At 38.3% G+C, this 23,263-nt stretch overlaps 1 protein-coding gene across 1 annotated transcript in view; it reads right to left on the bottom strand.

Annotated features, from left to right (window-relative positions):
• Positions 1-23,263, bottom strand: part of kiaa0825 (KIAA0825 ortholog) — a 145,862-nt gene that overhangs the window by 73,269 nt on the left and 49,330 nt on the right. Inside the window, exons 13-19 of the mRNA XM_082169989.1 lie at positions 21,353-21,492; positions 15,318-15,497; positions 13,741-13,959; positions 13,090-13,498; positions 9,758-9,914; positions 8,895-9,044; positions 7,517-7,611 (exon numbers count right to left, since the gene is read on the bottom strand). Coding sequence (XP_082026115.1) covers positions 7,517-7,611; positions 8,895-9,044; positions 9,758-9,914; positions 13,090-13,498; positions 13,741-13,959; positions 15,318-15,497; positions 21,353-21,492 — 1,350 coding nt within the window. The remainder of the gene's footprint in view (positions 1-7,516; positions 7,612-8,894; positions 9,045-9,757; positions 9,915-13,089; positions 13,499-13,740; positions 13,960-15,317; positions 15,498-21,352; positions 21,493-23,263) is intronic.

The following is a 23,263-nucleotide window of genomic DNA, read 5'->3' as shown; positions in this document are numbered from 1 at the left end:
AAACCAAACCAATAAAAACTAAAACCAAAACATTTGGTAGTCTAGAATCTAGATGATAGCTAATTAGCATGTTCAGCAAGTTGTGTCATACTTTTAGTCACAACAAACAACAAAACAATAAAATAACAAAACAACAAGACACATAGCTCAACAATAAGGACTGGCCGAAGTCCCAGGGCCAGTGTGAAAGACGGGACAGTTGATGGAGTTGTAACTTGCCAAACCAGGCCAGTGCAGCGCCGTCACGAAAGTTTATCATTTGCACGTGTTTTTATGTCTTCTCAATTTAAACATTGAAGGGATTTTTAATCATTCAGTTTCAAGCGCAAGTAGACGTGAAAACTCAAATTCAGTTCTCGCACGCTTTTTTTCTGTGAGCACGCACCCAGGGAGCCGAGTCTCAGACGGCTTTTTAATTTTTACGGAGGAGTTTCGCCATCAACTGCCCTGATGACGACGAGACCCTGAAATCACTGTTCTGGATCGGGGAACATTACCATCATCCTGTTGACCTCCCAGAGACCACTTGACAAAACTGAAAGGAATCCATCATCAGGTGTCTGGAGAGGACAGTGCCAGCCCCTGAGCCGGATTTATCACCTTCGACAGCGGAGAGATCGTGTGACCCCCCCCGCAGACGTTGAGGGACCAACCGCAGCGATGAGTGAACCTGACCAGGGGTGTGAGCCCACGACACCAGTGGCTGAGGGAACGGAGACAGGTTGATCGACTTCAATGCAGAATCATTATCTGGACCATCATCTACCATCACGCGAAGCTCAGCCAGTCCTCCAGCCCCTCTGCTCCCGGATGTTTACAGCCCTGCACCTTCCCTGCAGTGACGTTGAGCCACAAGTCGTGCAACCACCAGCAGCGCCAATTCCATATGATCCAGCGGCTCCCTCTTCGGCCTCTGTTCTCTTCGCTTCTTGGCCAGTCGACCTGTCAGCTCCGCTTGGCTCCTCCCATCTTCGGCTCCACCGGAGACCCTCGGCCTTATTGCTCCACCGGGTTCCCTCGTTCCACCGGCTCCCCTTTGGTCAGTCATCACTCTACTTCCGCCACGGACTTACGGGCTGTCCTCTGCGCTCCGTCCCTCCACCTCTACGGCTGTCCTCTGTCCTCGGTCGTACCCCAGATGCCATCAGCCACCATAACACCATCTTGGCTCCTCCCTCCCTCGACACCGCTGTGGGCTGTCTGCACTGGAGAGCTCTTGGTCTGTGCCATCAGGCCATTTCCATCTTCGCCGCCGGGAACTCGTCGTCGTTCGGAGGTTGCCACTCCTCCATCGCCGCCAACCCTCATCAGCCCTCCGTCACCTACTGTTTTCATCTCTTCATCTCTTTGTCCTCGTCCAAAGCCACCTCCCTTGTCATCGTCATCACGATAGGGGGCATTCTGTCACAGTTATGTTCAGTTTAGTTACGACTTTTAGTTTGTTTACATCAGTCACTTGTGTTTTTTTGTCTTTGTTTCCCGCCTCTCATTATTTTCTATGGACACTGATTACCATCACAGCTGTTCGTCACTGTGTATTTAAGTTCTTTCTTGAGCACTCTTCATTTGTCCGGTATTGTTCATGTTTCACACATTGTCTCGTATGTTGGCTGTCTAGTTTTGAGTTGTTTAAATAAACCTTGTGTTATATTCGCTTCATTTTCATCTTCCTTGGATTAAGCGTTACAGAAATGTCCCCAGTATCAAATATTTTAGGTGCATATTTATTAGAATTCAATGTTTCATTAGGTATTAATTCATTAAATATTTATTTTATTTATTTATTTTTTGGTGGGACCAGTAAAAATATTGGCATGGCGAGTAACACTTCCATGTCAACCCATCATTTTAGTGACTTTATTTTTTTCCGCAACCTTTAAGTTTCACAAACAAGTCCCCTCCATCATGTTCTATGACGGACTGAAAAAAAATCCTTAGTGTTGAGCCCAGGGAAATGTCATAATACATAGCATAATTAAAATGTACACATATAGATTTGGGCATCTGAGAATGAATGAACAAAAGTGAACTTAATTCTGATTGTGAACATTACGAGAGGTGCGAGACAGGGAGGAAGGAAATAATGAATGGATGGAAGAGGATTTTAGAGGAAAGAAATGAGGAATGAGCTAGACCGGGTGGAAATGGTGGCCTAGCTGCTTGACAGTTGACTCTGTTGGATGTGACTTTCACAGTCTGCTGGCAGTTTGTGTGGAAGCCATCACATCTGTGACTCGAAGTTTGATTAATGAGCCTTTCAGCTCTTCTCTGCCATGTGAGGTGGGGCCACGGCCTTCTCCCAGGCTTCAGTGATTCACCCACCAACACACACACACATACATGAACACACACACACATGCAAAGAACAAACCAGGAGCTCTACGCCTGCCTCATGCTAAATAAAACCTCATTGTGTCTGCTAATTTACAGCACTAGCCACCAAAACAAAGGCAAGATGATGGAGAGACACAAAGCTTTCCCACAGTCAGTCAGTCAGTCAGTCTGTCCGTCCGTCATAGAGCATGATGGAGGGGACTCGTTTGTGAAACTTAAAGGGCCCCTAGCAAAAAAAAAAAAACCTTGCCCATAAAAAGTCAGTAAAATGATGGGTTGACATGGAAGTGTTTGCTTTTTCCAGCAACACAGTGAAAATGTCCCTTTCCTCAGCCATGACAGATTCCCTTACCCAAAAAAGCAACAACAACAAACTCATAACACAAAGGTGGCGATATCAATTACTTCCCCGCACATTGCGATGCTGCCTCTAGCCGAGTCTCTGCGCGTCTGTGGAAAAAGTCCTTGCATTCTGACACATTTGTTTGTATTTTTTACCCTGGGAAAGAAAGCTAACCATATGGCTATCATTGGGAACAGATGGCATGTGCCCAATGTGAACGGCGGTGCCTATCACTGCAATTTAAAGCACTCCACTCCCTGCATCAACTGCCATCTTTCTCAACAGATACTTCACTATTGTTCCGGATGATAAAGGAATGACAGTGCAAGGCTGTATAAGTTGAGCAAGCCAACGTACTACATCAGTTAAAATTCATGTCTTTCAATGCAACAAGCAAAAAGAAGAGAAAGGAGAAGACATATTTTAGCATTGTTTGTGACTGTGATTCCAAAAGTTTTAGCATTTACCAATAGCATTACATTTGTTTAGAAGGTCAGGTGCTTGTTAAGTGTGTCCCGTGGTATTTTGTAACACTGAAAGCGTGTCAAACTAAGGCACAACATATTATAAGAAAAAGCCATTGGAGGAAAATGTTTAACCATAGAGCTCACTTGTGAAAAATGATTCAGGTGAAAGAAAGGAAGTTTGTTTGTTGGGTCAGTAAAATAAAAATAATTTTAAAATAATTGTAAAAAATTCGCAAGCGATGCATTAAATTGATCAAAAACATCATGTTTTTTTTTTACAGTTTCTGAAATGTATATGGCCAAACATTAAGACGAAATTCTGATAGCTTGTAATGTATCAAGTACAACTTAGTAGTTGGTGCCCTGCTACAGTTTTGCCCTGTGCCGCATGAACAAGTGATCGTCGTGTGACGAATTGATTGCTGTTTTTCTTTTTATTATTTATTCTTATGTTTACTTTTTAAAAATCACTAAAGAAGACTTTAGTCAGGTTTTGCAAAGTTTTGATCATGGTTGATCAAACAAACGCAGCCTTGGTGAGCATGAGACTTCTATCAAAACCATTAAAAAAGAGTGTGTGCAGAGATAGTAAATCACAAAACAAATGCTAGTATTGCCAGATTACAGAATGCAACATGGAGGGAAGCCAGATTTGTATCAAATAGGAGTATCCTACATGCGCAACACAGCATAAGTTTTATAAAATTTAAACCGGGAAGGCAAACCTGAATGTGAATTTTAACACAGATCATTGAACCTAAGGTGTTATTGTAAAGCCTTCCTGTCACCAAGCACTGTAACTCTGGCAAAAAAAGTTTGTGTGGGTCATGTCTAGAAGTTTGCTGTAGCTGTCTCTCTGGGTGTCAGGTGCTAGTCTGAGGAAGAACAGGAACATTAATCAGTCACTTTCTGCTGAAAAGCTCCATTTGAGAATGATTTATGACACTGCTGGCACGGACAGCCAAATGACAGGTGACAATAAAGGACACCCACACCTGTGTAAATCTTCTCCCTCTCTCTCACACACACACACACTGTGAGAGGGGGAACGGGGGGACGGAGTTGAGACCGCATTATGGCACATGTCTCATTCATATGCAGCAAGATGAATGTACTCCTCATAGAGCCACAGAAATATCTCCTAATGTTTAAATAGATAGTTCACCAACATTTTCTGGGTGATTATATACTGTGAATGTCAGTCCAAACTTGTATGATGTTATTATTATTATTTTAAAAAAAAATTTAGTAGGATACACACAAATGTTTTGGTATTTTGTTTTACATACCAAGGCAGTTCTCGGTGACCAATGGGCTGTCAAGCTCCAAAAAAGGGACTTTTAAAATATATAATTAAATAAAAATAACCCACATGGCAAATTTTATGATAGATTTATTTGAGGAACAAACCGGAATTTAAGTCGTCAATCATGTTTGTTTCAAGAGCCACGGTGGGGGTGAAGATTATCAGTAAATAATGAATTTATTTGAAGAAGAAAAAACAGTAATATTCTGAAATATAATTACAATTCAAAATAGCTATTTTCTATTTGGATATGTTTTAAAAATAATAATAATAATTTTAAAACACTGTATTCCTGTGATGGTAAAGCTGAATTTTCTCCAGTCTTCAGTGTCACACGATCCTTCAGAAATCATTATATTATGCTGATTTGCTGCTCAAGAAACATTTCTTATTATGTTGAAAACAGTTGTGCAGCTTAATCATTTTGTGGAAACTGTGATACATTTTTGGCAGGATATTTGGATGAACTGAAAGTTCAATAGAATGGTATTCTTTTTTAAAAATATTCCTCTCATAACCTGACATCATTAAAACATTACTGAAAAAAGAGAAGTTAGAGAGATTAATATGTTCAGATGAACACCCTATTCAATAGACAGCAAGATCACATAGTTTCTGCATATAGAAGACCTACATACATTCTCAGTCTCCAGAGAGGCTCTCTAGTGTCTAACATTTACTCCATGACCTATTACTGCTTTTTTCCCCCATGCAGTAGACCTTGTGTTACAACTATTTTCTATCTGCCTCATTTTATTTTTTATTTATTTATCTCTCTATCTCTGACCAGGTTTCTCATTAAATTTACTCATTCATGGTCATTCATGGACAATCCACAAGTGTCATGCACTACAATGGTAGCTATCTTTTTTTTTAAGGTCGCATGCACACAAGCACACACACACACACACACACACACACAGCTATCTGAATGAGGACAATAAAGTGACATGAATTCAAAATTGACAATTATCATTTTTATATGGAATATTTGAGTATTAAAAATGATTTATCCGTGCACATCTTCACTGATATTATTATTTTCCTCATATTATCCTCATACTCTTTACTCAAATTAACTTCCCCTCCGTCCTTCAGCAACATCTATTCTCTTCTCTGATGACGAGTTTCCTACTTTTTTTCACTTGGATATATGTGACAATAGCGAAGAAAAGACTATTGCTACTTCCCGAATTTAAAGACTTCTATTATTTTTATATGAAGCAATTTCTCAAAACCTTACCTATGTCAATTGGGCTTAGAAACACAAGATTAGGTGACCACAACCGGAACTCAATGACTGATAATGAAGTTTATGGACCCTGATTTCACAAACAAAACTATATAGAATTAATATCTAACCCTCTAAGCTTCTTCCTCTTAAGGACCTTCAGTCCTTCACCTTACTTTCTTTCATCCCACTTCTGAACTTCTGCTCGGCCATGAGGGCAGGTGCTCCATCATTGAGATACGGTACATAGAAAGATGCTCTCAGAGGTTACACCCCACTGTGAAGGAAACACTAACATCTGGACGCTCTCCAGATTGGACTGGGCAGGTGATTTGCCAGATACGCAGAAATAGGTTCTTGTTCCACTGACCTGCTGCACTACCACGTGGAAACTACTGTGTGGTAGGGCGCTGACACTGATTCCCAGATCTGACACAATTCCCTATCAAAAAAAATCTTAATTTGATCCAATTCAAGTGCCACTTTTCTTTAATTCATTTAAAATATATGATGGACATTAAGTTGTAAGTACATACTATTTAAGACAAAATTTGTCAAAGAACACCCTGTTCACACAACACAACATTCATTTAACTAAACCTATTTTAACTTTTTTTTAAGTATTACATGTTTTAATAATTAGTATAACTTTATGCAGTAATTATGCTTATGTAGTTTTTACAACCTCATTGAGTTAAAAAACAACAACTTTACAACTTGCATGTACTTCTTATAGTAATAACAGTAAATCATGCATATTTACATGTAACTAAAACAAGCCCTATTCCTAATCCTACAGTAAGTACATGTGGTTAAATAATATTACTCAGTACTTAAATGTATAATTACACTGTAACATGGACACCTTAAAATTGAGTGTAACCTAAACTTGGCACACCATCAGAACTTGTCAGAACCATTTAAGTAAAATAACATAAACGTGATTAAAACAGTAAAAAAAACAAAAAAAACAAACAAAAAAAATCTTTCAGAAATAGGACCTAAAATAAATATACACTCTTCCACCCTTTCCTAAAAAAAAAAAGAACAGACTAAAATTATTGTTTAAGATTTGATATTTGAGCTGTTGAAAATAATCTCAAAAGTTTTACTTTACAGTAGTTTCTTTTGTCAAGCTGTCAAACTAACACTAAACTCACTGATCATTTGGAGCAAATAGATCAAACTCTGGCTCTGGTTTGAGAAAACTTGCACTTTGAAACCCGTTTTCAAAAGTTTGCGTTTTCAGAAACACAAACCGCCGTTGTCGCGTAAATAAACGTCCAAAACGCATAAAAAGTTTTACGTTTTGAGTTGAAAACGGTGTCATGTAAAAAGCCCCTTAAACTAAAGCTCAACCACAGCCGATCCGATCCCTCAGTAACCTCAAAATGATCTTCTGACACAGTCTGACACGTCAGATTGTGATTTCTAAAAAATGCAGACGCTTCATTTTCTCCACACAGTGAGCTCAGATATACTTTTCTCTTTAGCAAGCTCTCAGTGGAAAAGCACTTTCTTTACTAAACTTTGAGGGCTGCATGCTGGGAATTAAAATCTTAAAAGGAACCGAGAACTCATATAGAGACGGGAGCATCTATACGTAAAAAACATAGGTCAGATGAGGTATACGTAAGGCCAACCATAATGCTTTTAGAAGCTGACACACACAGACAAGCGCGCACATTCAAACGGTCGCAGGATCCCTCTATCCTCTCCACACAATATTCACATTCATTACGGCAGTACACGGTGCGACATGACAGGCAGCACTTCAACAGTGTGTAAGCGAAAGGAGGGGGCGACTGTGCGCAAGCGAGAGCATCAGCCATTACCTGTTAGCGAGCAGCGTCGTGAAGGTCACCTGACTCGTGCTCTGATAGGCTGGCAGCAGTTGGGCCCAATCCCACTCCCTCTCACCCATAGCAGCCTGTTGATAAATGAGCAGCGAGTATTGTTCGTTATTAATCAGAGTTAATATGATCAGTAAATTACTGCTCCAGCTGGGCTGGACTAACCAAAGAGGAGGGGGTCCCGAACAAGGCCGCCCCAACACGATCTATCTATCATGTCTGCACAAGAAGGTTTTTATTCCAATAAGACAGCAATTAATTTATAAATCCATTTGGGGAGGGATGTACCATCATTTATAAAAAGATAAATCAATTTTGCAAGAGGAGTCGTTATTCTTCTCGCCGTTGTTCGTGGCAAGCAGCCCAAGGTTTCCCTCACCCAAAGTGGACCGTCCCTTTGTTAGGAAGCCAAATGAAATCCGATTGCTTTGATAGCCAGAACGTCACTCTTAACTTGAAGCAGAGGTTTTTATTTTTTTATTTTTTTATTGACAAAAGGACAGGAGCGTGCCAGCCCCTCCTATTCTCCGACCGGCTGATTGATGGATCGGCATTTGTTTTTTCTGCCTCCATTTGATTTGACAAACAGCGCAGCCACCTGAAGGCGAGGAGGCTTTTTAATCATCCCCTTAATAAGGTGTTTTATGCAAAGCAATGCGAGCGCGAGCGATAAGGAGAAAACAAAAGGGATTAAGAGCGCCGCAGCTAGTGCTGAACGAAAGGAAAAGAACTCGCATTTTAACCGACGTAAAAACTCTGAGCCAAATAAGATAATGAAAGGAAAAAGTTCCCCTCAAAAAAGAAGGTTGCAAGACTTTCCGGCTTCAAAGACGTTACAAAAAGTCGCATGACATGAGCAGAGAAAACTTTATCCTACCTTTAAGAGAAAGCCAAAAGAGGACCATGGCTCTTGTAATTAAACCTTCAACCTACACCGTCTTCAACACGCAAGGGATGCTTTTTTCCCCACCCCTTGTTCAAAGCCACATCACACTTGAAGAGTTCACCTTTCAAGTGTTTTCAAAAAATTCTTTGCTCTTTTGGTTAACCTTTTTTAATGTTTTGCTTTGTGTCTTCTCTTCACACTAAAATATAGCTTAGGGACAGAGCGACCTATGGAGAATTGTCGAGTTCATTCTAGAGAAGCAGTTTAAAGTCTCTCAGTCTCTCTCTTATATTCACCTTGCCTGGTGGCCTTGACGGAAAGTTACACTCGCTCGAAAGAGTGAAAGAGTAGAAGAAGAGAAGTAGTTCACGCCATTAATGAACTGCTGTAAATAGTTATGTAAACAACAAGTGTCTGCAAGCACCTCGAGTTGAAGGCTGAGCGACTTAATATGAATAATAACAAAGAACCAACCTGATCTAACTTGTCAGAATTGCACTCGGTGAAGGGGTTAAACTGGGATGAACAGTTGCTCGCTTCAGAGGAGAACACGACAGGTCCCAAAGGGGAGTCCAGAAGTGCATCTCTCTTTGAATGAGGCGATAGGACGGACCTCAGTAAATCCTACAAAATAAAAGGAAGAAACACAACATAAAGGCTCATCATCAATGCACTCCAGTCCAGAATAGAGAAACGAACAGGAACCTGGACACATCTTATTATTAGATGGCACTAAGCAAAACTAATCACTATTAATGTGGTCAAATTAACAGTGAGTCTCTACAGAATTCTTAAACACATCATCGGACAAATTAGTAGATTTCAACAATTATTACATACCCAATTTTGGACATAATGGACATTTCCTTTTCTCTCTATTCCCCAAGTAATTGGCCGACAATGGTAGAAATTAATCAGTCTATCTAGGAATAGGATTTGAAAACGGACAAAAAAAGAGGACACAGATATGTATAGATGTGACACAAAGAATTGTCCTCAAGATTAGACTTAAGTGAGAGTTGTACTAATTTCCCAAGATGTGTTCTTATTGTTAAGTAGAGCAAAGGGGCATTGGGTATAGAACTGTAGTTTAAGTGTAGAGAAAGACTTTGACTAATTCATGAATCTTTTCCTTTAATTTCTGTTATTTCTGTTGTTTAAGTTGTTATTCTCCAATCGATTTTTTTCAATCAGGTCAAGGCTGTTACGAGAGAGCCCGCAGCAACATCTGGATGCAGTTGTGTCTCTGCACAGGCGTTCCCCTCAGCTTCAGGTCACACTGTCTGCCTCAGGCTAACAGCCACCTAATTGCTTGGTGAAAAACAGCAATTCGCTACCTCATTGAGCTGGATGCTGTGATGGATTTGCCGGAGGTGCTGGCTGCCACCTGCTCTATGGCACAGCTCCAGCAGCAACTGCCTTATTTTATGCTCAGTCAGTTCCGCGGGCCCACCTCTATCCTGCGCCGGGCCGCTCTCCACACGCTCCAACACACTGATGGAGGAACACATAAAGAAGAGGGGGGGATAACATGAAATAAATGGAAAATGGCTATTATATTACACAATTTAAACCCTTCTAAAGGCAGTTTTACATGGTAACCGCAAGATTCCAGTTCATTTTCTAAGGGAGATTATAATTATTATAGTTAAATAGTGTAAATATTAATACTACATTTATTCATTTTGGCAGACACTTTTATCCAAAGCGACTTACACTACATTACATTCATAGAACACATTTTATCAGTTCTTGCTTGCCCTGAGAATCGAACCCACGACCTTGCCATTGCTAGCGACACTCCTTACGGTTTGGGGTACTAGTATAATTACACTAAATTTTCAATTAATATCAAAATGTTCAAATTGGAAAGTGATAAATCAGTTATTTTACTCTATACACAAACATACTTTTATGGTAAGGTTCATACATCTAAAACTCTGGTGGATACCATGTCATCCTGCTCCAGAAATATTTTACAAAATGTATAGATACCTTCATATTTTATGCAGACTGCTAGCAACAGAAGTGTGCAAAATTACAATGAATAAATAAATTGATTGATTTTATTTCTTCAAGTCTTTAGCAAAAAAAAAAAAAAAAAGACATTAACTGTAGCTTTTGTGGTGGGATCAAATATCCAAATAAGAGTAGCTGTTGCCAATATTCGTTAGCATTGAGCTAGAGTGGGCATTGTTGTGTTTTTTTACAGTCTATGTGTTCCACACAAAGATTGGCACATGCTTAGTGCAAAAAGCCAAGAGCTACATGTTGCCAGTTGTGGCAAAACAGTTTTATCACATGATTTGCTACCATTTTTTCTTTTTACATGAAGTTCCTTTTGACGAAAATGAAGAAATGAAAAGAAAAGAAAAGAAAATGTAGAAAAGAGAGCGTCAGGAAGAATAGCTCAAGAGTCAGAGACACAGTGCTGCTTGCTGTAACCTCAAGGTCCCCTCAACGCACCCATTCTCGTGCCCTTCCTCTCTATCCAACATGCCTCATCACCCTCGCCACACTTCCCATCCGATACACCCCCTGTCATTGTTTCCCCTCATTCGTTCTTCCTTCCTTTTTTTATTTTTCAATCACAAAGTGACAAGGAAAGTGTCGCCTGTCAGGCAGGCCTTTAGCTTCAATGACACCGAGAAAAGCGGCGAGGCCGTGGGCAGCCCAGCCGGTGAACGGGGTGTCAGCACCTGTGCCTGTATCCTTCCCTGTCCATCAGTGTGCAGGTGAAGCAAATGATTGGATCCAGTCAGCGGCTTGATTAATGAGAGGCCCGTCGGATCCGGGACAAGCTATCAATCACGTCATTAGGACCAATGTGCCCCGAAAGAAGCAGAACACCCCCTCCGCCCACGGAATCCACTGCATTCATCTTCATCTGTGCATGCATGCCGTCAAAGCCTGCCAGGGTCACCGTGATGGAGAACAATCATCTTCTCCTCTACAAATTACTTTGCAAAGACAAGAGATGAGGGAGGTGTGTGTGTGTGTGTGTATGAGTTTGTGTGTGTGTGTGTGTGTGTGTTGACAAGCTGGGGTGTGGGTGTTTTTCAGAAAACCCGCTTTCCGCCGACACACTGTACGCTGATTGTTTACACCGGAGGCAGTGCCTGAAAGTGAAGGTTATTTTAATGAATAGTAATGGTTCCACTGACTGTCTAAGACAGGCGATACATAATCACTCTTCCTTTTTGCTATCGCCCTTTTTTTTTTTTTGCCCTCACTCTATTTTTTTGTTTTGTTTTTCCTGTCATTGGGATCAGCGTTTCTCGGAACACTCAAAGTTTGATATATATATATTTTTTCTAGCTCGGTTATGACGCTAAATCATTTTCAATAAGGCTAATTAACTCTGAGCTTTTGTTCTGGACCTGACTTGGAATATACGGTAAAACTTTTCTTTCTTTTTTTTGCCAACTGTGAAAAATAGCATGAAGAATTGGCCACTTTTCAAAAGTGCTCAAAAATCAATAGTTTAAAGAAATGATTAGTACAGGATCATTATTTAAGGCAGGGGTTTTCAAACTCGGGTCTGGAGAACTCGGGTCTCAGATAAAAACAGTGAAAGAAAGAAAGAAAAAATAAGAACCTAAATATATTTTTTCAGTGTCACAGGTTTATACATGAAAAGTATAGTTGCCTTCACAATTTAGAAGTCCCTCAGAAGGGTATAGCATATTTTGGGGTATGTGGCATTCAAAAGTTTGAAACCCCTGATTTAAGGTACACATTATCTGCCATAAGATGATGATTTAAAGTACATGCCCATCTTTATCATTAGGGCTCAATAATTCACAAATGCAAAATGACGTCCGTCCCAATTTGCGTCCTTGTGCACTATTCTATGCCGTTATAATGTAGTATAAATAGTGTGAGTAGTGCGTTCACACTGAAAATTCCAAATAGAGAAAGTGCACATTAAATACCCGGGTGGTGCACTTAATTAACCAGGGGAAAAAAAGAAAAGCAAAGAAGAAAAAAAGAAGTGTGGAATTTTTGACATGCACTCAACTGTTGAAGATTTAATTACGCAGCGGAGGGAGAGGCTATCAGACTCCAATGTTAAATGACAAAATAACTTTATAAAGTTCATACACTATGTACTTATGCACTATGTACTCATGTACTCAACCGTGTAGTGTATACAGTAAGTGCATAGTGCACACAGTATATGGTAGTATAGTGCGCTATTTGGGACACAACTACGATGATTTAAAGTACATGATTCAAGGATTGCAACACTTTCTTCAGTGGTTCAAGTCAGATTTCTGCACTCAAATCCTGTGGGTGACATCAAACCCATTTTGAAGTACACATATCAAAAAACTTGAAACGAAGAGCTACGGGCTAGGAAAAGAAAACACAGAAAACAATACATAATTATTTTGCCAAAGGATGAAGGGTGAAGTTAATTTCTAAAAAATGAATGATGGGCGAGACTGAAGTCTTTAAAATGACATCAAAATATCAAACGGCAGCAGCAGCTAGACATTGAAGATAATGTTAGATTAGATAACTGTTTAAACACATTAAAATGCTAAGAGCCGAAAATCTTCTTTCATATGATGAATAAGCTTAATTATGAATTTGCTCTTATGGGCTTAAAATCTTGGTTTTAATTGGCAGTATATTCCATCGGGCTCATTAAAAAAAAGCTCACCTCTCGCAGCAAAGCTTTCGTGCCTTCTGCAGCTGCATGGAGGTCCATTTGGGCTTCTTCTCTTCCAGGCACTGGAGCACCTTATGGACCAGAGGCTTGGGAACTCCCTTCTGCTGGCCCAGGCTGACCTGAAGACATTCTGATAGCAGACTCAGCCTATCCTTGGCCCATCTCTCCAGGGGCAGGCCAGACAGAAGCTCAAGGGTGTCCCCGCTTTCTAGATCCTGACAGAGGCAGACCAATAAGACCCAGAGGAGCAGGCCCGTAGACCTCAGCTGTCTGGCATGCTGGGAAAGCCTCTTCTCAGCCATGGTGAACAGGAAGCGCACAGGCAGTGGAAGGGAGGCTATGGTTGACGGAAGGTGGGTGAAAATAAAAGAGAGGGCTTGGATAGATAGATTCATGCTGCCTGATTGGAAGAAAGAAAGAATGAAGAAAGAGTTGGTTTGATTTATTTTTTCTTCTTAAATAAGGCTGAACCATTTACAATAGATATGTTCAGTGGTTAAAAAAGAACAACTAATAAGTTACAAATGTGGATGGATGGATGGATGGATGGATGGATGGATGGATGGATGGATGGATGGATGGATGGATGGATGGATGGATGGATGGATGGATGGATGCATGGATGGAGAAAGCTTTACATACTCTTATTGGTTTCATTCAGCTTGGGATCTTGTGGAATGTAGTTCCACTCTTTTGGGATTTTGCTCAGGACATTTTCGGGTAGGTGTTGTCGAACCAGGGGTCCAGACTGGTCTTTATTTTCCTGCATCATGCTGACCAGGTGGCTCAGGATTTTGGTAGTGGATTTACAAACAACGGACCTGATGTATTTAAACAAGGCTGGCTCATCTTTACTGGAGTCTGGAAGAAAGAGAATAATTATTAATTAAAAGTTATTGAGACTTAATAATTACATCCAAAATTATTTTGTAAATTCAGTGACACTGTGTAAAAATACTGTTTTATCATTATATTATATTTGGTCACAGGACACCACCTCAGAGAAGAAGAGGGACATGATGTTTTGAGGATATTGGTGTTTAAATCTAAAGCTAATAGATTCCAGTTGTTTCCTTTTGTTTCATTATTATTCTGTTATAATCACTTTTTTGTTATATTATTCTTTTTGTAATAATCTATTTTCTTTGTGTTATATTATTATTATTATTATGTATACATTTGAACTATTTAAAATACCTTTATGTATAGATTGTATTGTTTTACTCTTGTCCCAGACAGATATGAATATGAAATATAAATGATTTAATAACAATTTAATTCATTAATTCATTAATTCATTTATTGATTCATTCATTCGTTCATTGATTCATTCATAACTAATAATTTAAACATAGGCAAATTAAAATAAACCGCTGTTTAACAGTAATTTGATTTGTTGCCTCATTTTGTTGACATTATGCTATGGACATTTTCTAGAGAAACAGAGAATTTCTAGAGAATTCTTTCTTTTAGTAAACAATTAAATAAAAGAATACATTTTAAAAGTTGGCTCAATTTCATAGTTCTATTTTCAAATTTCTTCCACAGTGCCAAAAAGTAGAGGTAGAAGAAACAACTAAATAATTGTAATACTGTCATTTTCCTGACCAGCCCAAACAGCTCTTGTAAATGGCACAATCAAGGTGCTAAGCAAGCTTCATAAGATTATCTTCAAGTAGGAATGGACATGGTCAATTAAGCCTAAAACACAACACCTTACATCAGTACAACCCCATACAACACACACTCTCCTGCTCCCTCCTCTGTCATTTGTCTAATTTGTGCAACTATAATTACCACTAACATGTAATAAAACAGAAAAAAAAAATACATGAGCACTCCAGCTTGGATTAAACCCCCTGAATCAAAAGGTGTCTGGTGATAATTGCAGTTTCTATGTCAGTGTGCAAAATCAATACGGCGACCATTAACACAACAGAAAATGTTCATGCTGTGGCTTTTACAGAGAGGAAAAAGGAGAAGGCAGAAATGTAAATAAATAAGCATTCAAAGAGACAGCTAAAGGTTTAATTATGGCTTTGATTTGATGATGGGCTTCCAGCTGGTCAGATCTGATATTCAGGCAATTAGAGGACACAGTGGGGGCACATAGTGATAGTGGTTTCCAACTGGACTGTAACTAAATGGCCACATCTGACTAAACTTGTGTCTTTTTGAAGTCTAAACAAATGTAGGGCAGATCATGGCAAATTCTGCACCTGTTAAGTTGTAAAAGTGCTCCCAAAGGTGTCTCCGGTCCATGTATCCCTCTAGCGCTCGACTTAAAGCCCTGGGGACGTGGTTTAGGGAGGACAGGATGGCAAAAACAGCTTCTAAAAATTCTGCAGCTGCCGTCTGAGTATCAGGGGACACCTCTATTCCTCTGTCCACACAGAGACCTGAAAGCATATTTCAATGGTTATTTTAAATTATGTCAAAAATAAAAAATAACCACAATGCTAAAAATAACATGGCCTAACAATAAGAATGGCCTGGGGCCGGTTGGAGAGACTTTCAGGATATTTGACAGGACCATTTTTGGCTCTGTCAGGTGATGCCTTTCTTTCTTTTTTTAATAAAGAAAACAAAGCATATGCACAACCCTTCAAAAGTTTGAGGTAGGCACCTTCGGCACTGATATTAAAAGAAGTCTTGTATGCTTATGAAGGGTAATTTAGTGAAAACAGTAAAATTGTGATAGAACTATTTTAATATATTCTAAAATGTATTCCTTTCAGAAGCCATTACTCTTCAGTGTCACATGATCCTTCAGAAATCACTCTAATACACTGTAAAAAATGTCCAACCCTCCCAAATCAAAAATTTCAAGTGACCGATAACATCTACATTTTTCAATTGGCCCAAGTGAAATTCTTGTTGCAATAGTCTGTTAACATTGGCTCAATGAGAAATAATACGTCAGACTAATTGAAAAATTTAGATGTTATCGGTCACTTGAAATTTTTCACTTGGGGATGTAATTTTTTTTTACAGTGTATGCTGATTTGCTGTTGAAGTTATTATCATCCTCACAGTTGAAAACGGTTGCTTAATATTTTTGGTGTAAACCATAATTAAAAAAATTCAGGATTATTTGATAAATATAAAGTTCAAAAAGAACAGCATCTATTTGAAAGATTTTTGTCTTCACAGTTTTTTTTTTTTTATTATTAATTTAATGCATCCTTTCTGAATAAAAGTATTAAATTCTTTAAAACTACAATTAAATCTTACTGACCCCAAACTTTTGAATGGTAGTTTATATATAGTAGAGTTGCACGATTCTGAATAAATTGCTAATCTTTTTTAAATTTTTTGATCACGATTCTCCCATGATTCCGAACAGACACCTAAACAAAGTACAAGAGGTTCTGACAAAATATGAATTACTGCAGTCTGTTTAAAAATGTTTAATTAAAGGGATACTCCACTTTAAAATGAAAATTCTGTCATCATATACTCACCCTCATGTTGTTTCAAACCTGTATGAATTTCTTTCTTCTGCTGAACAGAAAGGAAGATATTTAGAAGAATGTCAGTAACCAGACAGTTTCTGGTACCATTGACTTCCATAGTATATATTTTTTCCTACTATGGAAGTCAATGGGACCCAGAAACTGTCTGGTTACTGACATTCTTCTAAATATCTTCCTTTCTGTTCAGCAGAAGAAAGAAATTCATACAGGTTTGAAACAACATGAGGGTGAGTATATGATGACAGAATTTTCATTTTAAAGTGGAGTATCCCTTTAAAGTAGGTAGGCAATTTTTGTATATTTGTTTTGTTTTGTTATACTGATTGAAACTCTCTTCACATCCTGATAGCAATCAGTAATAGAAGTAGTGTAAATATTAAAACATGTACAGTACATATATCTTCTGTATTCGATACGATGATATATCCTACTGGTCAATATATGTACCCAGACAACCTACCACTTCCAGTAAGATTCTGAAGTGTGCATACAATGGACACTTTCTGTCCCATGAGGCCACGGGAGAGGATTTGTGAATGGCAGTGATGCGACGTAGCTGACACTGGTAGGTCACGTGGTAATAACAACATGGCAACTAGGTCCAGATTACATTCATTCTAAGCACATTCATACTATATAGAACACACTTTTTAGCGATTGTGAAGTAATTTCTTATTCAAAATAAGTACCTACTCGAGAGTATATGGTTTAGGATGCAGCCAATGCCATCGATCGGCATAAACAAACAGCAGTCACCTTTCACAGTTCCTCCTGAACCAAAACAACGAGCTTACGCTGCGTTCACACAATATCATAACCGCAATTACGAGATGGCAACCCGTGACGTTCTAACCGGGATTTTGCGTTTCTCTGGCAACGCTATCAATGCCAAACTGAATCTGCAGCAGTCAGGTGGTACAAGTAAGAGGTCTGTAAGTTGTTTACGTTTATTATTCTCATAATGTTATGTGCTTTGAGACAAGAGGTCATTTAACGCCATCTCCACTAATGCTTTGCAGACTCTGCTGTGTGTGTTCATGTGTTTTGGAAGATCTTATGCTTTTAAAGCTAGCTTGCTATTGCTAGCCTCTCCGAAATTGCTTACCCTACCTTTAATATGAACGATTTATTTAAAAAAAATTGGGCTGAGTGAATGATTCAATGACTCACTCATAAATAGTTCGCTTGTTTCTTTACTGGATTAATCAGTGTTTTTGAACAAATCTCTTGAATGAATAATTCAGTGACAATTTTAACAGTCACTTATCGCCACCTAGTGGCATAACTATTTAATCGATACAAGTTACTCTATTTTGAACTCTATTTTACTCTATTAAGTTACTTCTATTATTTGTAACACAGAATAACGATACTGTGCCGTTTCATACCTATATATAATAACTTCTCTCTCTGGTTCAGCGGCAGCACCAACACAGATTTGAATGTTCAGGTAAGATTTTGTCAAAGGTTAAATAGACAGGAGAATCAATGTAATTTAGGAATCGAGTGAGTGTTTGAATCGAGATCGCAATCTTTTAACGATTAATCATGCAGCTCTAATTTATGCCTATAGTCCTAATTAAAATTTCTGGAGAGTTAAAACAAAGGTCTAAACTAAACACAACTTTGAGCTTAAATACTGCAAGACATCTGAGCCTAGCACAGGAAATTAATGTCTTGTAAATCAATACAGTGCGAAAGGTCCATTTTAAGGCAAAAGCCAATTGACTGTCTGGACAAACACATGAAAGATGAGACCACAACACCAAGATGTGACTGAATGCCCTTGTCCAAATGTTGTCAGGCCTGTGGGGTTGTAGAGAGATGCAGGATGGTTGTGCCTTTGGTTCAGCCCCTGTCAGTCTCGCTCTCTAGCGATGACAGGCGTTTGAATAAGCGATTGAATGCAATGCAGCATTCAATGAGTGTCTTTGATAAAAAGCAGGCTGCTGTTTGCACTTTTTTGACAAATGTTGGACTGTTTTGAAATGACAGGCCTAAATTACCTGTCGTAGTAGAGCGTGTGGTTAGCTAATACTGTTTTGCTTAACAGGGACCCTGAATTCTGCCTGTGGTAAAGGGCTGATAGGAATCGACTCTGCTTTCTTTTGCTACATGTGCAAGGAAAACAGGAGGCTAGATGCCATTTTACTTACTTGGTGAGAGATTGTTTGGTGTTTTGTTCTATCTATTCACTGAAATTATACATTCGCTACAAAAAAAAAAAAAAGGTTTAAATCAGAGCTGCGGTGTAGTTGTAAAGTTATTGGCAGTGACAGATTTTGTGTTTCCGCAAACTTTGCTGCTTCAGTATTTGTAGATATTTTTTTCACGTTTCTACGGTATACTGGGAAATAAGCATTTAATAAGTTTTAAAGGCTTTTATTGACATTTAATATATGCAAAGAGTCAGTATTTACAATGTTGATCCTTCTTCATAACCTCTGAAATTCATTCTGGAATGCTGGATATCTGCTTCTCTGCCAAATCCTGACTAATGGCGATCCATTCTTGCCTTATTAGTGCTCAGAGATCACAATTTGTGGACTTCTGCTTGTCCACTTGCCTTTGATGATTGATCACAGGTTCTCTATGGGATTGAGTAAGAAGTGTCGCCAAGTGGCTTCTTTGCTGCCCTGATGATATGATTAGTGAAATGATGTTAGCTAGTGAAATTTGGGCTTTTTTGATAAAGTTTTTTTGTTTGTTTTTTGGCCATTGAAGCTTTTTGCAATTATTTAAAATGAATCTGATCACTCTGCACAATAATCTAGAAACAATGTGAATCAACAAGCAGCAAACTTTGCGAAACACAACATTTATGTCACTGCCAATACTTTTGCCCACAGTTGTGTTGGGTATCGCACGTTCTTATGACCACATTTTACTAAAATATACTCAATGATTTAAAATGACTTGATTTTATCCATCTGGAACTGACAGGTGGTGCGAAGACAGGAAGCTGAAAAGAAAAAGTTATGTCTCTTTGAAATAACATGCAATAATTAATCGTTCATGGAACACAAATGTTTATTTTAGCAACAACAAGATTATTGATTAAAATGTATATTAATGTCTATTTTTAAATAGCTTTTTGCATTCAAAGTTTTCTACAAAAAGTACACTTATTCCATGAATTCTCATTAATATGAACATAATTAATGAGGTTACAAAAGTCTTGTATGCATAATAACTAGAATAATTAGCAAAAATCAGTTTAAAATAGATATTACTTTTAAAAAAATGTTTGAAAACAGATTTGACATTAGATAACTGCTATTTAAGGCCTGTCATGTCACAAATCCTCCAAGTTTCCAAAAAGGACATTAAAAGAAAAAAGGCATTCAAAAATGACTAAGGGATTTTACAAAAATGAGTGTACTTATGTGAATGGCCACAAGGGGCTGGACAGGTTAAAGAGCTGCCTCTTCGCAATCATCCGTTTATGAGCCGCCAGATGAACCGTGATAAATGAACTGCTGGCGTTTCTCAGGGGAGGGGATTCCACAAACCAATTCTATCCTCCGTTAACAAACCTTTTGCAACCTTGACGTGTTGCCAACAAACACACCTGTTGATTTACCGGGCCTCACAGATGAGTTTCCACTGGAGGCCCTTAATTGGAACAAGACATCGCTATCAGTCCCTTAAAGAATTCCACAAACAAGCTCCTATTTAGAGCACAGCTTAGCGCTAAGCGCTCCCAAACTGTGCTGAGAGACAGCGACTCAAGCGAGGAACTTTTTAAAGAGGTTTCTCTAAACGGTAGACAACCAAGCCACCGCGTTTCTTCTTAATTAGCCAGGCTGCGGCCAGGCAGTGTTGATTTACGACGACGTGATTCCCACACCAGAGCACGCAGGAAGACGTGCTCTCAGCCGAGCTCGGTTATTAATGAGCTCCGCCATAATGTGAATTAATCTGCAAGCACAAAACAGCCTTTAAAGGTTAGACTTTTCAGAGTGGAAGGAAGAAAGAGGAAAATCTTTAAAGGTCATTCACTTTGCCCTCACATGAGTGTTTACAACTGAGCTCTATTGATTCAGAAATGATGAGGAGGTTGATGAGTGCGATGATGAGTGAGTAAAACAACATTCTCACAACAATCCGGATGAATCTCCCGATGTGCCTGAGGACCCAACACAAATCTGATGAAGCTGAGAAGAGCATGAGATTGTTTAAAAACCAGGTGGATCTGCCTTGCTTCGCAAACTACTGTAGTATCAAATGTGGCTGAATGAGACGAGCCTTTTAAGACCTCAGCTAGCATTTACTTGTTAGCAAATTCAACAGAGCGTAATTTCAAATGTTAGACTAGCAATTAACGATTTCTATGGCTTATTTTGCAAGAATGAAAGGACTCGGCATGGTTCCACTGCGCAGGTGTTGGGCGACTCGAACGATGTTATCGTCAGTTCACAAGCGCACACAACAGCCTATTTAAAATAAGAAGATGCGTGCGAAATAAAGACCCATTAAAAACAGGTGCAGGCTATTAAGAGCAGCAAGGTCACTGGGCCATCCTTACAGCTAATCAGTTTTTCCACCAATAAACTGTACTTAATTCATTTGTGGAAACCAATGAAAGCGTCCATGTGCTTCAAAGAACGTCACCTTGAATGCTCTTGTTGCATGCAAGCCAACAAAACTATATGTTTTGATGTTTTTCCAACTTTCAGGATGCTTTATTAAAGCAAGAGTTTAAAAAAAAACAGCATCATTGGGAAGGGTACATGCAGAGTTCAACAAGAAGTGTGTCAAGGGATTAAGAGTCTTACATGAGTACGAGATGATGATCTGTAGCAGCAAGCAGTCCTTGTGAAGGATATTCTGCAGAAGTAGAGCTGGATTATAACAGGGTCCAGATACCAGTAGCTCAAACAGACATAAAGAGGATCCCTCAGATGCTGGAAAATCCCTTAAACAACAGAAATACGTCAATTAAGGTCATGTCATTGTTCAAATGTTTGGATTAGAACGATTTTTTTATTGTTGCTGTTTGTTTTTGGAAAAAAAGTCCCTTATGTTCACCAAGGCTGCGTTTCTTTGATCGAAAATACAGTAATATTGTGAAATATTACAACTTACATTTAATTGTTTTCTATTGTGATATATTTTGAAATGTAATTTTAAACTTTCACATCATTCTAATATGCTAATTTGATGCTTAATAAATGTTAAAAAAAAAAAAAAAGCCTGTGCTAGACTAACTTGGACTTGCTCGTACATATTGTTGCTCTTTTGTTTGTTTAACTGCTTCTATTGTCCCCCTGATGTGTAAGTTGCTTTGGACAAAAGTGTCTGTTAAATAATTAAATATAAATTTCTTATTATTATAAATATTGAAAACAGTTGAGCTGTTGAGCTATATATCTATAGAGTTGTTTATACAGTTGATATATATATACAGTACTGTGCAAAAGTCTTAGGCATGTTAATACTATGTGTAAGTGTACCTAGGAAAAAAACTGTTTGGTGAAAGGGTGTTCACACCAAATATTTATTTGATTTAATTAAAATAAGTTAATTGATAAAATGACATTATTTTTGAAAGCATCCTCACATTACAGGATTTTTACACAAGTGACTAAAACTTCACAGTACTGTAGCTTTGGAGGTCGGTTTCTTCAAGCATCTTGGAGACGTTGCCAAAGTTCTTCTGGATTTAGTCAGAGATCACAGAATGATGACAGAATTAAACATTTTGGGTGAAGTATCCCTTTAATCCCACAAACCCCAAAAATATGTGATATATGTATAATTATATAATTTATATTTCTAAGTGACAGTATTAAAGTAAACCAAATAACAATTTACAAATAAAACTAAAAGAATGTACTGAGGTCCATTTATTCTGCCCTGTCCTGTTGAGGAACAAATATGCTATTAAAATACTAGAATGTCAATTATCCATTTATTCACCAGCAAACTTTTCAGTGATGCTTAAAAAAGATAAGTTGACCGGAGATGGATAAAGTCTAAAGCCTCATTACAGTTGTTCTATAGAAAGCATTGGTAAGGTAAAGAATGTTAGGAACGTCATGTGATATTCATTTTGCTAAACCACTGTCTAAAGACAGTTTAAACAGCCCTCACATATGGAAAACCATAAAAACCTCAGTCAGGGTAGCGTCAAGTTTAATTTATGACAGGATTTAAAACAAGACTATGAGAGATAAAAGTACACTGTGTTTAATGGGTTGTACTGTTTAATTCAATTTAGCTGACGAAACATCTTTCACAAAAAAACAAAGCAAAAAAAAAAACATAAAACAGATTTGAAAGAGATTTTTGAAAAATACATGTGATTAGGACCTTTATATCATTTATATTAACTGCAATTCTATCCCTCACAGCCTCATTTTCAACCGTGTAAAATGTAATATAGTGTCTACCCAAATGATGGACAATTACTGTTTTCATCATCACTGTGCTATTATGCTCTCTTCCGGTGACCAAACCACATCATTAGGGCCACACTAAATTAAAAAAGTACTGTTAATACAATGCATTATTTGCACCTCCGTAGAAAACAGGGAGACTGAGTGGGGGAATGAATAAAATGTGTATATTATTTAAGAAAAATATATTCTGTCTAGTTTTCTGGATATATTATATTCACGTTGACTCTAAATGTCTACAATAAATACTTAACCTATACTATAAAAATAGAAATAGAAAAAACAAAA

This window comes from Leuciscus leuciscus (genome assembly GCF_965113295.1).
Source record: "Leuciscus leuciscus genome assembly, chromosome: 5".
NCBI lineage: Eukaryota > Metazoa > Chordata > Actinopteri > Cypriniformes > Leuciscidae > Leuciscus > Leuciscus leuciscus.
The sequence above is the reverse complement of the archived record's forward strand: the minus strand, read 5'-3'. Positions and strand labels throughout refer to the sequence as shown.